The sequence below is a fragment of the Pagrus major genome, chromosome 2 (assembly GCF_040436345.1).
Source record: "Pagrus major chromosome 2, Pma_NU_1.0".
In the NCBI taxonomy this organism is placed as follows: Eukaryota; Metazoa; Chordata; class Actinopteri; order Spariformes; family Sparidae; genus Pagrus; species Pagrus major.
In genome coordinates, this window is record NC_133216.1 from 22,862,854 (window position 1) to 22,874,900 (window position 12,047).

The 12,047-nt window shown below is 38.7% G+C and overlaps 2 protein-coding genes across 2 annotated transcripts; one reads left to right on the forward strand and one right to left on the reverse strand.

The window, feature by feature from the left end:
* Positions 1–395: 395 nt before the first annotated feature.
* Positions 396–3,301, reverse strand: get1 (guided entry of tail-anchored proteins factor 1). The gene is made up of 5 exons (XM_073485185.1): positions 3,196–3,301; positions 2,516–2,681; positions 1,343–1,410; positions 985–1,099; positions 396–749 (listed from the first exon to the last, which is right to left on the reverse strand). Exons 1-5 carry the CDS (start codon positions 3,283–3,285, stop codon positions 676–678), a joined length of 513 nt encoding a protein of 170 aa, XP_073341286.1. The 5' UTR covers positions 3,286–3,301; the 3' UTR covers positions 396–675.
* A 581-nt stretch (positions 3,302–3,882) lies between these two features.
* On the forward strand, positions 3,883–7,606 carry hmgn1a (high mobility group nucleosome binding domain 1a). The gene is made up of 6 exons (XM_073485197.1): positions 3,883–4,083; positions 5,207–5,233; positions 6,155–6,184; positions 6,312–6,353; positions 6,480–6,602; positions 6,720–7,606. The coding sequence occupies exons 1-6, from the start codon at positions 4,069–4,071 to the stop codon at positions 6,798–6,800; spliced, it is 318 nt and encodes a 105-aa protein (XP_073341298.1). The 5' UTR covers positions 3,883–4,068; the 3' UTR covers positions 6,801–7,606.
* The last annotated feature ends 4,441 nt before the right edge of the window (positions 7,607–12,047 follow it).

Below are 12,047 nucleotides of genomic sequence, written 5' to 3' on the forward strand. Positions count from 1 at the left end.
TGTGAAAGCACCAAGCCCGATGAGGGTGGAGACTATCAGCAGTGGGAGTCATGAACTTCATCTTCCAGCTGGGACATCCAGGAGAGGTGGAGAAGGCAGATCTCAGTGGGAGTAAAGGCAGAAAGAGCAGACAAGTGACTCACCCTTTAGTTCAGGTAACGTCACTGATGTGGTGACTGGACAGCTGCCTTACTCAGCAGAAAAGTCAATAAGGGGATTTCAACTGTCCTGTTACTAAAGTGTTTCTATGAATAAATGATCTTTATAACCCAAGAGTGCAGAAAAAAAACATTGTGATCCATTTACTTTGTTTTAGTCTAGTAAAATTTCACTTCAAGAAAAATACCTGACTTGTTTTTGGTAGTGACTTCCCAATTCAGTAACATTACAAGAAATAAAAGCTTTTCTTTTATTATCTTTTCTTAAAAAGGCATTTCAACATCTCCGCATCATGATGCTTTGAAATAATATACAGTCAAAACATCCTCACAATTAACTTAAAATTAACAAAAATAACAAAATTCAACATCACAGAAATATTATGTTGCAACATAAAACTGCCAACACCAAAATGTTCTGCATTTTTACATGATGACCTGAAGCAGTTGTGGCTTTCTTCGACAAACTGTTGAGCAATACACTAGAACACCAATGAATTTAACTCAGGTGGAAACTCTAGCTGACGGCATGGAGACCCAGTGAAACGACTTTGTTGCAAACCACCAACCAGCATGTGATTCCCACTCCACCTGAAAGGAAAGAGCAGCTCTGTCAGTGAATGGATACATTTTAAGAGAGGCAACGTATGACATAATGTAATTTAAATATACTATACATTATTTAAAAATCAATATAAATGAAAGGAATGTGTTTTATGATTAATGTGGACCTAATTTATGTTGTATTACCAAAAAAATCCAATATGTATTATATTGTTATAGATGAGTTGTTCTGCACATATTGTTTGTGAAATATATTGATTACCTGCCACTCCTGTGGGAAAGGCCACAAGGCGCTCCACAGGGGCGATCCATTTACTGGGGACCACCGTCACTGGATCAGAGTAATACTTCCATATCAAGGAGATCATCAGAGCAGCCTGACAGATAAAAGAAATGATTTTGTTGGTTTATAACACATAATAGTTATTTTATTGGCTTGTCATTATGCTAACAATCATCAAGGTAAAGTGCTTTAATAGCCTTTAACTGGAGGTTTTGGATCAAATAGATAGTTCATAGTTACATTTTAAGTACTGATGTAGTTATCTGTGTGGATCTCATAGTTACATTAGAATTTGCCACTAAATGCAATTGTACTTTCACTTACAATTTCCACCTACCTGCAGTATATAAAAGACAATGTTCACAACCCATTTCATTTTTGCCTGCTGTGCTGTTCTTGATTTCACTGCAAAAGCAAAGAAAACAAACAAGTTTTAGACTCAATACACTGTTTTCTTGTGGTGATGTAGCCTTCTTTAATAATATCCCAGTGACTTGCAATCTGATTATCAGATTAAATAGCCCCTTCCTTGGTCTTCTTTATTTGAATTGCTAAAAAAAGGAGCGATTCAGAGCTCTGAAACCAGGCAAACATCTATTTTTGTATATTCTCAATTAATGGGTTACAACCAGTCACAGGGTAACATGGCATGTATCACAACAGTGTGTTCTTTGTAAGAACTGAGGGAGCAGACTGAAAAAAAATATATATAAAACATATCAATACATTGCATTAAGGAAATCTTTCATTAAAACACTTCAGTGAAGAGTTCCTATTAATGAGCACAATAGTAGAGACTATCATCATAAGTGCGATAAATCTAAGAGAAAAATAATTGGTTGTTGCTTATTGAAGTCATATGGAGTACGACATGGGCTGTTTAGCTTGGTCATGGGAGATTCACACTGTCAGTCGGAGAAAGAACATATCACCACAGAAACTATCTGAAGCAGCATTTGCTCTTCTGTGCATGTTCACAATACCTAAATTCTGCTTAGTGACTTCCTGTCTGTGCACACCATAATCCTGAGGCTGACGGTGAAGGACAGCAACAGGCAGCAGCTGTTCCCACTGAACACGCAGTAAGTGTGTTATCCAAAACCTCCCGCCACTTCCTGTGGTTGGTGGTTTCAATGTGTGAATCTGATGTAGTCGGCATGCACAGGTGGGGAAGGTACAATATGTGCCTTTAACGTTTAGAGGTGACTGAGAGAGAACTGTGAACAGACAGAGGGTGGACTACATAGCAGTAACGCTAATAATAATAAAATAAATAAAAAAACAGCCCTGCAAGAAAGGCTACCTTTCTGAAGCTTATGTTAAATTTTTGTTGAGACTGTCAAAGTTGATTAAAATTTAGAGGTCATAATTTGGGGGACATTGTTGCTAGATGGCCCTGATGTTATGAATTCAACATAACTGAAGCTTCCCAGTCTGTTGTTATTGGTACCGGACTTCATTTTGGGGCTCCTGTCACATGTCAGTCACAATATCTACTTCTGTCTCTCACCATGTGTTTTCAGCTTGTCTGTCATCTTGTTGATTTTGCGCTCCAATCTGGCATATCTAGCAAACTCATCCATCATGCTGATGGAGGACTGCTCCTTCTTCATCTCCTGGATCTCGGCCCTCATCTCACTCTCCTGCTCAGCATCTTTCTGCACCATCTTTGTGAGCTTAAAAAAAGGGAAATTATAAGCGTTTAATTGTGAAGATATAGATGTTGGGTGCTGTCTATAGAGGCAGAGGCTCAATCACACAGTTCCCAGACAATACAACCACATATATAGTCTCTTGCACACAGTTTCAGGCTACAGATCAACATTTTGGTGAGCTATCTTTAGCAGTAACGCTAAACTGTAAACAAACACAATATTAATGTTACATTAATATGTCGGCTCCTTGATCAATGGTGCAGCACTAAAATGTGTCCCCCCTTGTGTGTGTGTGTGTGTGTGTACCCATACCGGGATCTCGGGAAAACCCCACCCTCTGACTGCAGCTGAACAGTTGTTTCAAGCTAGCGAGCTATCCATGTAGCATTATCCATTAGCTTTAACTCACAGTAAGCTAAGCTAATCAACAATGCTCTGCCGTCTGTGGGACGAGGCAACAACAATGACACTAACACTCACGATAAATAGCTGAAAGGCAAACACGTCGTATACTGAAGCAATAGCCCCTACTTACGAACGAGGATATGCTCGGCAGGAGTGTTTTCATGAGGTTGCACAGAAAAACCGAGCCCAGCACAAGGAACCACGCATAGCCGGCCGCCATGTTTGTTCCTCCTCCTTGTTGCAGCTGTGGAGCCGCTGGTCGACACAGCAGCAGCGACACTTACACAACAAATAGGCCAGTCATGTTATGCTGGTAATGGCTAAAGGCAAAGAAAAGCTATTTTCTTTTATAAAACGCAACTAATTTAGTCCAATATGTCACAAGATAGGTTGTAGCTATCCAAGAATCGTTGCCTTTGTAGTGTATCAATAATTTAACTGTTACTTTTAAAGCCTCCAGTGTCTGCGTGCATGGGGACTTTAACAACAACAAAGACAAACACATCCTGGAAAATGCGACATTTTAGGAGACTCGAACGTCGTCATCATATTTATCGTGTGTTATCACGTACATTTCTTATTTAATACCTCATAACATTTACATGGTTGCCATGCATTTTTCCCCTATCCTGGGAGCAGCCCGTGATTAGAAAGTGAGAGTTGGCTGGGGTTTTACTGATTGGCACACGGTGCTGCCCACACAGGTAAGATGTTATGGTTCAAAAATGTGTTGCCTCCACGTTAAAGCCAATCACTGGAAGCAAGGGGCGGGGGATACGTCCTCCTGGTAGGTTGGTAGGATAAGGGATAAAATATACCAAGAGGGGGATCCAATCCGGTTCGAGCTAGTTCTAGTAATGGTCGGACGTTTATGTTAAGTTACAGACTGTTCTGGAGGTGTAGGCTGAGGTGTAGGTCTGACTCACTATTAGTTTGCTGAACTGTTAAAGGCTGTATTGTTCCTTTTTTTGTTTCTTACCTCTGCCGCACAACCTAAACAACAATGGGAAGGAAGAAAGTAAGTTAAAATGTGTCCATTAATGCGGAATGTGATACATACAGTATATTTATTAACACGAGTTAAAAAAAAAATGCATGAAGTGTTTTTCTTTGTCGATAAAATTGTATGTTTTCACACTTGCATGAGCTTCAGTGTAGCGTTATAGAAGTGCTCGCCACATGTGCATGCATGCATGAGGTCCACCTTTACTGTGCTCAGGTCTGTCGTGTCCACCCTGTTGATACAGGGAAGTGGCGCCTTTTTACTTAGGACCGAGCACCGTGCGTTTTCACCGAACAAGTTGGCGATTTGCACGGCCTCGTTTAACGCGACTACTTCGCGAAAATGTCCAACCCGGCTGGTGGTTTAACGATAATTAGCCTTCTCTGTGCGCTCGCATCAAACAAAGAGGTGTAACCACCGTCGAAGAGCAGGTTGCCATTTCGAGGAAATTCCCTCGCCGATTAAATCGACTCTGAATAATCGAGCTCATCGGCGTTTTGTCGGACGAGTTAGTAATTTGGATACGTGGAGTTTTGTTTTGTGCGGTTTTTTTTTTTTTTTTTTGCAGCCCACACTGTTGAGATTTTGACCTCTGTTTGCCTGTGCGCACTTTAAAGCTTGCTTGGAGGTGTGCAGTCTTTTCTTCAAGGCAAGAAGCGTCATGGCAGCTGGAAAAAACCTCGAAAAGACAGCGACACATCTGGTCGTGCAGGCACATCTCGTTATAACCACATTGGGGGAAGTTTTTATTGAATAACTCGTTCCGAGCACAAAGCAAAGATTTGCTTTGCTGCTGCACGGGTGCGCATGTGGAGGTGGGGCGACACTTCCCTCTTCTTTAAAGTCGCCACCATGCTTTACTTTATAACATATCTGCAGCGCGAAGTAACGCACTACTTGGCTTGGCGGGAATAAACAAGAACTCGGGGAACCTTTTTTTTCTTCTTTCTCATAAAGTCAATTTAGAAAACGTCGGCGTTCCCTCCCCACTGTAAGGTTGCATAATTTCTTTGTGACTTAAGGGGAGGGAGAGGTGCCCATCCCCCCTTTGCGCTACACACCCACTTTAGCTCACTCATGAATGGTTGTTATTCCTCCTGCTTTATTAATTTATTTTCCCTCTTTCTGTCTCTTACAGTCTGCTGGTGGTGAGGCAAGCGCAGAGGTTGGTATTCAAGTTTTTGAGCCCCCACACTGGCCCAAATGGACCCCGACACCCCTGCTTAGACCCAAATGAACATTTTGTTCTACTTTCAGTCAGGACAAAAGAGAGGGACTTTGCTGAGACAGGGTGGCTTTTTATAAAGTTTAGTGCAGTCCACTTTTAATCCTGCAAGTGAAAGCAGACTTTATAAGAATAACTGTGTAAATCAGTTTGTTTTTAATGTACAAGTAATGACCCTCACCATGGTCAGTTTATAAGGCATGTGGAGCCGCACCGCCTGCAGGGGGCGCTGGTAAATATGCAACCCAAAATTTCCTGATGCCTTGATTCAAAGCAAACATTTCCTCTGTCTCTGTGTGTGTGGCAGCATTTGACACTCACAAGAACACAATTATTTTGATTCAATGGCCCTCTGCCCCCAGCCAAGTACATTTTCGAGAACATATTTCCAGACAGTTCCCTATTCAGTGACTATTATTAAGGGATTCTAGTTTCAGCCTCGGTTTCATCGAGTTAGACTGCAAATAACACAATGTACTTAAATTCCTCTGTCAAAGATTCTGATTTTTTTTGTCTATAACTTACAAATCTCTAATGTATTTAAATTGTCAATATCACGGGGAGACGAGCTTGAGACTTAAGCATAAGTCTGGTCGTAATACATTTTCAGAAGTTAATGCATGTGAAGGAGGATTGTTTTATTGAATTTATAAACAGACGAGCTTGATTATTTTCCCCCATACTAGCTTACGCCAACTTACTTGTACATGACAAAATAGCCAGATGTTTAACTAAGTCATGTGTCGGTTTGAGGATAAATTGTATGAGGGGGAAAGTCTTCTGTGGGGTGACTGTTATTTTATATTATGTGTATCAATACTTTCAAATAGCTGGACTAATATGTTATATGTTCTTCTACAGCCACAGAGAAAGTCTCAACGGTTGTCATCGGTAAGTCCTGCAAAGACAATGCCGTCTGAAAAAAAAAAATTGTGCATATTCTACTTTTTACCATGCATACTCTGATGACATACTATGGCACATATTTGTAATTGCTTTTGTTTTGTTTTTTCTTTAGCAGAGAGATGTGGAGCCAAAACCACAGGCGGAAAAGAAAAAGGTAAAATGAGAAATCTTACCAGTGCACAGGACTATCCATCAGATACATGTAAGAGAGAGTATTACACTGCATTTTAAATGAAGTATTTCATGCTGCTTGTTTGTTTTTTTGTTTTTGACACGATAGGCAGCACCTGCCAAAGCCAAAAAGCAAAAAGAGGTAGTCAAGGCCAAGCCAGAGGAGAAGAAAGAAGAGCCCGAGGCAGAAAAAGAAGAGGCTCCTGCAGAGAACGGGAAAGCTGAGGAGGAGGTATTAAAATATTGCCTCTTCATCACTCCTGCCACGTGAAATTGTCTTTGTCGTTTTTGTACTGAAGCAATGTTCACAGAGAACCAAAATGTTAAAGCATGTTTTCTCCTCCTGCAGCCGGCAGCAGCAGATGAGGCAGAGGAAAAGGAAGGAGACGCGGAAGAGGAGGAGGAGGAGGAGGAGAAAGAAGCAGAGTAGTTGTGACACCCTGAAACTCACATGCCAACGCTCCATGTACCTCTTTTCTTGTACAATGCAGAGATTATTTTTTATCTACTATTTTCATAAGACAGCAATGTTTTTAGGGACATGATTGCAGAAATGCATTTTAAAAAATACTACAAATTCCATTTTTCATGGCTTCTGTGAAGGGAAAGTTTCATTGGGGTTTTTTCCATTGTACTTGTTTTTTCTGTCTTTCTGGCTTCTTATTTTGCCTTTAGGTTGTAGTTTTCTGCATGACATGCGGTCATGCCTATATCAGGAATTTGATGTTCAGCTCCGGGAGAGTTTACCAAGACATTCCCGAGACGTCTTGAGGTTATTTGTAACCTGTACTGTTTTGGAATTTAATACATCGTAATACTGTGTGTTTGATAGGGAATAGGATGATTGGAAGTTTGAGAGTTGTGCTCTGTGCTAAATAAATCTTGTTCGTAACGTTCATTTTAAGTACTGGAATTGGTTGGGTTGATTTTCTTTTTTTTCTTTTTTTTTCTTTTTTTATGCAGTCATTGATAGTATGTTAAAGGATGGTTAAATTGATCCATATGCTCAGCTGTGAACGAAATGCATTACCGAGTTAATCATACTTGTCATGCTATTTTAACCTCAGTCAACAAAATGGATGTGCCACAGATTTGTGGATATTCATAGTGATTATGGGGTTTCTCTACCAATGTACAGTTTCCTCCTTTTTTTAAAAAAAAAGAAAAGGAAAAGAAAAATGTTTTCTTTGTTACGAATGGTATAAAATGCCAATAAAAGTGGGAATTTCTCTAAAAGGTTCAGTTGTTTGTCATCAAATATACATTGTATTTCCTTCTGTCTACCAAGATGACTTTAAAGCTCTCATTTCAGATGCTTTTGTGTCAGATGCCCTTTTACCCATTTGAGTGAGAGCTAGATGAAAATATTACCAGATTATATATTTGCAATAAGAACCTTTCCATTTGATACTTCAAACTTCACTAAGTGAACTATTTTAAGTTAATATTTTTATACTGCAATATTTCTACTTTGACTTAAAGGGGCTCAGTGGAACTTATGTGTTGTTTGAAGCCGGTCATTAGTTTATGTTAGCAGACATTGTTAACATTTTTAAATTAGCTACTGTTGCTCTCTGTATAGTGGAGCGGAGAGAGGCACTGAGATGAGGCCTTTGAGAACATGTATAAAGTCACATCCTTTGGACTATCACTGAAAATCCAACCGGGGTTCTTCACCAACAAATCCACAATCCAGCAGCATTAAATAGCTTCAACAAATTGACCTCAGAATTGTATAGGCATTGGAAAATATAAAATATCTATGTTTATAAACATGACTTTTGATTCCAGTTATCCTCAAGAAAATGTTGCATATAAGGTTGATGGATGCAAAGAAAACATCTTGGGGATGTAAACCTAAAATGGTGGTTGGAAGAGATGATTTGTTAAAAGTCCAAGTAGATCAAGATAAGTTAAAAATGTATGTTTTTTTTAAAGTGTAATTTTGAAATGATGGCACGTAAACTCATACAACAGGGTTTTACTTATAATGTCCATAATACGTTTTAAAATGCTTACTGTCATGTAGTTCTACCAGCAATACACAAAATACTTAATACAGTTTTAAAAACACAGTTTGAAATTGATGTCATCATCATTCCCAGGAGTTTGGGGGAAATGTTACATGTCACGTAAAATCTTGCACAGTAGCACTAACAGCTGGATAAATCTGCTTGAGGCCCATAAAAAGATGAGCTACTGGGTCCTGATTAACCTTCCACTCTGTATAATGGACAGTATGAGTATTCCTATGCTGGCATATTATCTAGTCCCAGTTTATCTGTGTGCTAATTTCATTAAATACATTTAAAGAAATAATAGATGAGGGATATTCATTATGTAGGCATTATATTTGCTGAAATTATGAACCACCTTTAATCTATTACATCAGTTGATGTTGTGCCATTAAGCATCTTCCCATTTAACCAAAGATATAAATAATTACCAAACCATTGGCAGACAGTGAAGCATTTGGTATCTGGGTGACTTGGGGCACTTGTCTGCTTTCCCCGCTTGGTACCAGGTTAAATGTGGATCCAGAAGAAAATACGATCTCTTTGAAATATTATAAGTCAATTTCTATTGATGCAACATTACACACTAATATATCTAACTAGTATTATTGACTATAACAACATCTTAAGTGGTTTCCAACCTTGTGACCCCTCACTACAGGTGTGGACATAAGCTGCTGGCATGAACTGTACACTGTATGTCAGTCTTTTTCAGTGACTGAAGTTCAGAATCACAGATAAACTGTATGTTCCTGGGGTTGAGATTGAACTTCAGTGTTAGAAGATCATTTTGCGTGGAAGTTTTAAGTATCTAGGCCAAGGAGGTTATATTCACCTGTGTCCGTCAGAACTGATTTCCACAAAGCATCGATGGACGATGGGTCTCAGCTCAGAATAGACCCCTGTTATCTTTCAGGATCTTGATGAAAAAAATCAAGCGTATTTAGGTGGCTGGTATCTATGAGTGAGTACAAGAGGGGACTGTTGGGCCTTTGCGGAGGTATGGGCTCTACTGAGTGCCATTCTAGTTTATTCCCTTAATCATCATTTAGCTCTGCAAATGTATCTTTGGCCAAATGAACCAGTTAGAAGGACCAGGCCAAAATGTGCTGTTGCCTGAGTTTCTATCAAATATAGTGGACCCAACACACTATAACTGGATGTTTAATTGTATTTACAAAGAAACCCAGGAACTAGTAGGCCTGCTCATACTGAAATGCTACCTGGCCCTAAATTTTCAGTTTGTGGTAACTTGATAAAACACAAGTGTATTTAGGAGGTAGCACCATGTGAGCACAGTATAAACTAAAATGATAATCCAAACCAGATTTTGAAACTGGGCCACAAGATTGCGTAAAATTGCAGGAACCAGAGGATATTGTGCTGAAGCCGTGCAAATTTGCAAACAAATGTGCAGGTAATCCAATTAGGAAAAAGAGCCACTGGCACACCTTAAGGCCTTGGGGCAGTTGTGCACTTTGCCTGGTGGACCTCCCGGCTTCGCAGTGGTGGAATGCAATTACAATTTTGACATATTTGTACTTTACATGAGTATTTAAATTGTATGCTTCTCAATAATCCTACTCCATTAGAAATATTATATTTTTAACTCCACTTCTTTTATGTCACTCCTCTAGTTAATAGATACGTTTTACTAAAAAGACATGACATGTTTTTATGACATGATGCAGAACTATATCACAAGTGTACGTATAGTGATAAAAACATAATGATATATTTACAATGAGAACTTTTCCTTTTGATACTTCAAACTTCACTAAGTGAACTATTTTAAGTTAATATTTTTATACTACAATATTTCTACTTTGACTTAAAGGGGCTCGGTGGAACTTTTGTGTTGTGTTTGAAGCCGGTCATTAGTTTATGTTAGCAGACATTGTTAACATTTCTAAATTAGCAACTGTTGCTCTCTGTATAGTGGAGCGGAGAGAGGCACTGAGACGAGGCCTTTGAGAACATGCATAAAGTCACATCCTTTGGACTATTACTGAAAATCCAACCGGGGTCCTTCACTAAAAAATCCACAATCCAGCAGCATTAAATAGCTTCAACAAATTGACCTCAGACTTGTATAGACAGCCGAGAAAGACTGGGAAGGTCTCATTTTTCACGTCATGTTACAGTCCGCTCATATAAGGCCAATAAATAAGCAATGAATTAATGTAAATTTCTACAAATTGTTACATAGAGCCCCTTTAAGGAAAGACATACTTTTTCTGCAGTTTTGGGAACCGCTTTACTAACCTATGGCACCGGTCCAAAAGAATTTCATGTCAAGGTCCCCTTAACTGATACAAGTTAGACCACGAACCCCCATTTGATTAGATTTTTGCTTGTAGATGTTTTATCATCAAACCCATGACCAAAAAAGTCATACATTCTGTCATTGGGTTACTTACAGATTAACTTTTAATAGAAATAAATGACCTCTGGAGGCCCCCAGACCCTACTTTGAGAACTACTGACCTATAGGATATCCAATAAGCACAGAAAAGGCTCTACTTCTCATGGAAACTTAAGAATGTTACATTTGTGAGCCAGATTCTGGTCAACTTTTACTGCTGAGCAATAGAAAGCATCCTGATTGGAGACATTACAAACTGGCATGATTCATGCAGGACAGGAAGGCTCCACATGGCGTGATTAAAACCACCCAGAACATCATCGGTACCCAGCTACAAAGCATCAGTGACACCAGTGAAGTGAGATGTCTGTACAAAGCCCAAAGGATACTAAAAGACAACAACCACCCCAGACACAGCTAACATCTGGCAAAAGATACAGTAGTATCTGCTGCCGTAACACCAGCAGCATCCTCTGCACTCCGCCATATAAAATAGTTTTGTTATTTTTTTTTCATATGTAGCATTAAGTGACCTAAGCTCAGTTTCGTTCAAAACCCTGGTGTTGTAAAATGACTAATAAATGAACCTGAAACCTTTTTACCCTTTGTATATGTATAGATATATGTATATAGGTATGGGTATATCTATATATGTATATATATATATATATATATATATATATATATATATATATATATATATATATATATATATATATATATATATATACATACAAAGGGAAAAAAGGTTTTAGGTTCATTTATTAGTCATTTTATATATCACTATGTCACTTATATATATGTATATATGTGTATATATATATATACACACACATATATATACATATACATATATATACATATATATACATACATATATACATATATATACACGATATTATAGTGCATTATCCTCACAAGGAAACTGTTTTGTTTTTGTACACACTGACAAAGTAAATTCATCAATAGAGAAATTGGTAAAACAAATTGGCAACCATTGCTTTATGACGTCATGTACAGAACTCACGACCTTGGTCAGTAAAACGGGGGCGGCCGTGTGATTACTGCGATCAGTGTAATTAAAAAATAATATATTTCCTCATTTATTTATCTTTTAGACGTACGCTTAGAATCGTGCGGGTGCCTGGCGATACAGTGAAATTATGTAAATGTTGCTATCCGACAGGCTAACGCTCACTTTTGTCTTTTGTTGAAAGTGCTCCTCCCCACCCCCTTTTTCCTGTGTTACTCCGCTGTGGCGGAAGTAAGTCGTATCGCTGAGGCCTCATCCTTCCAA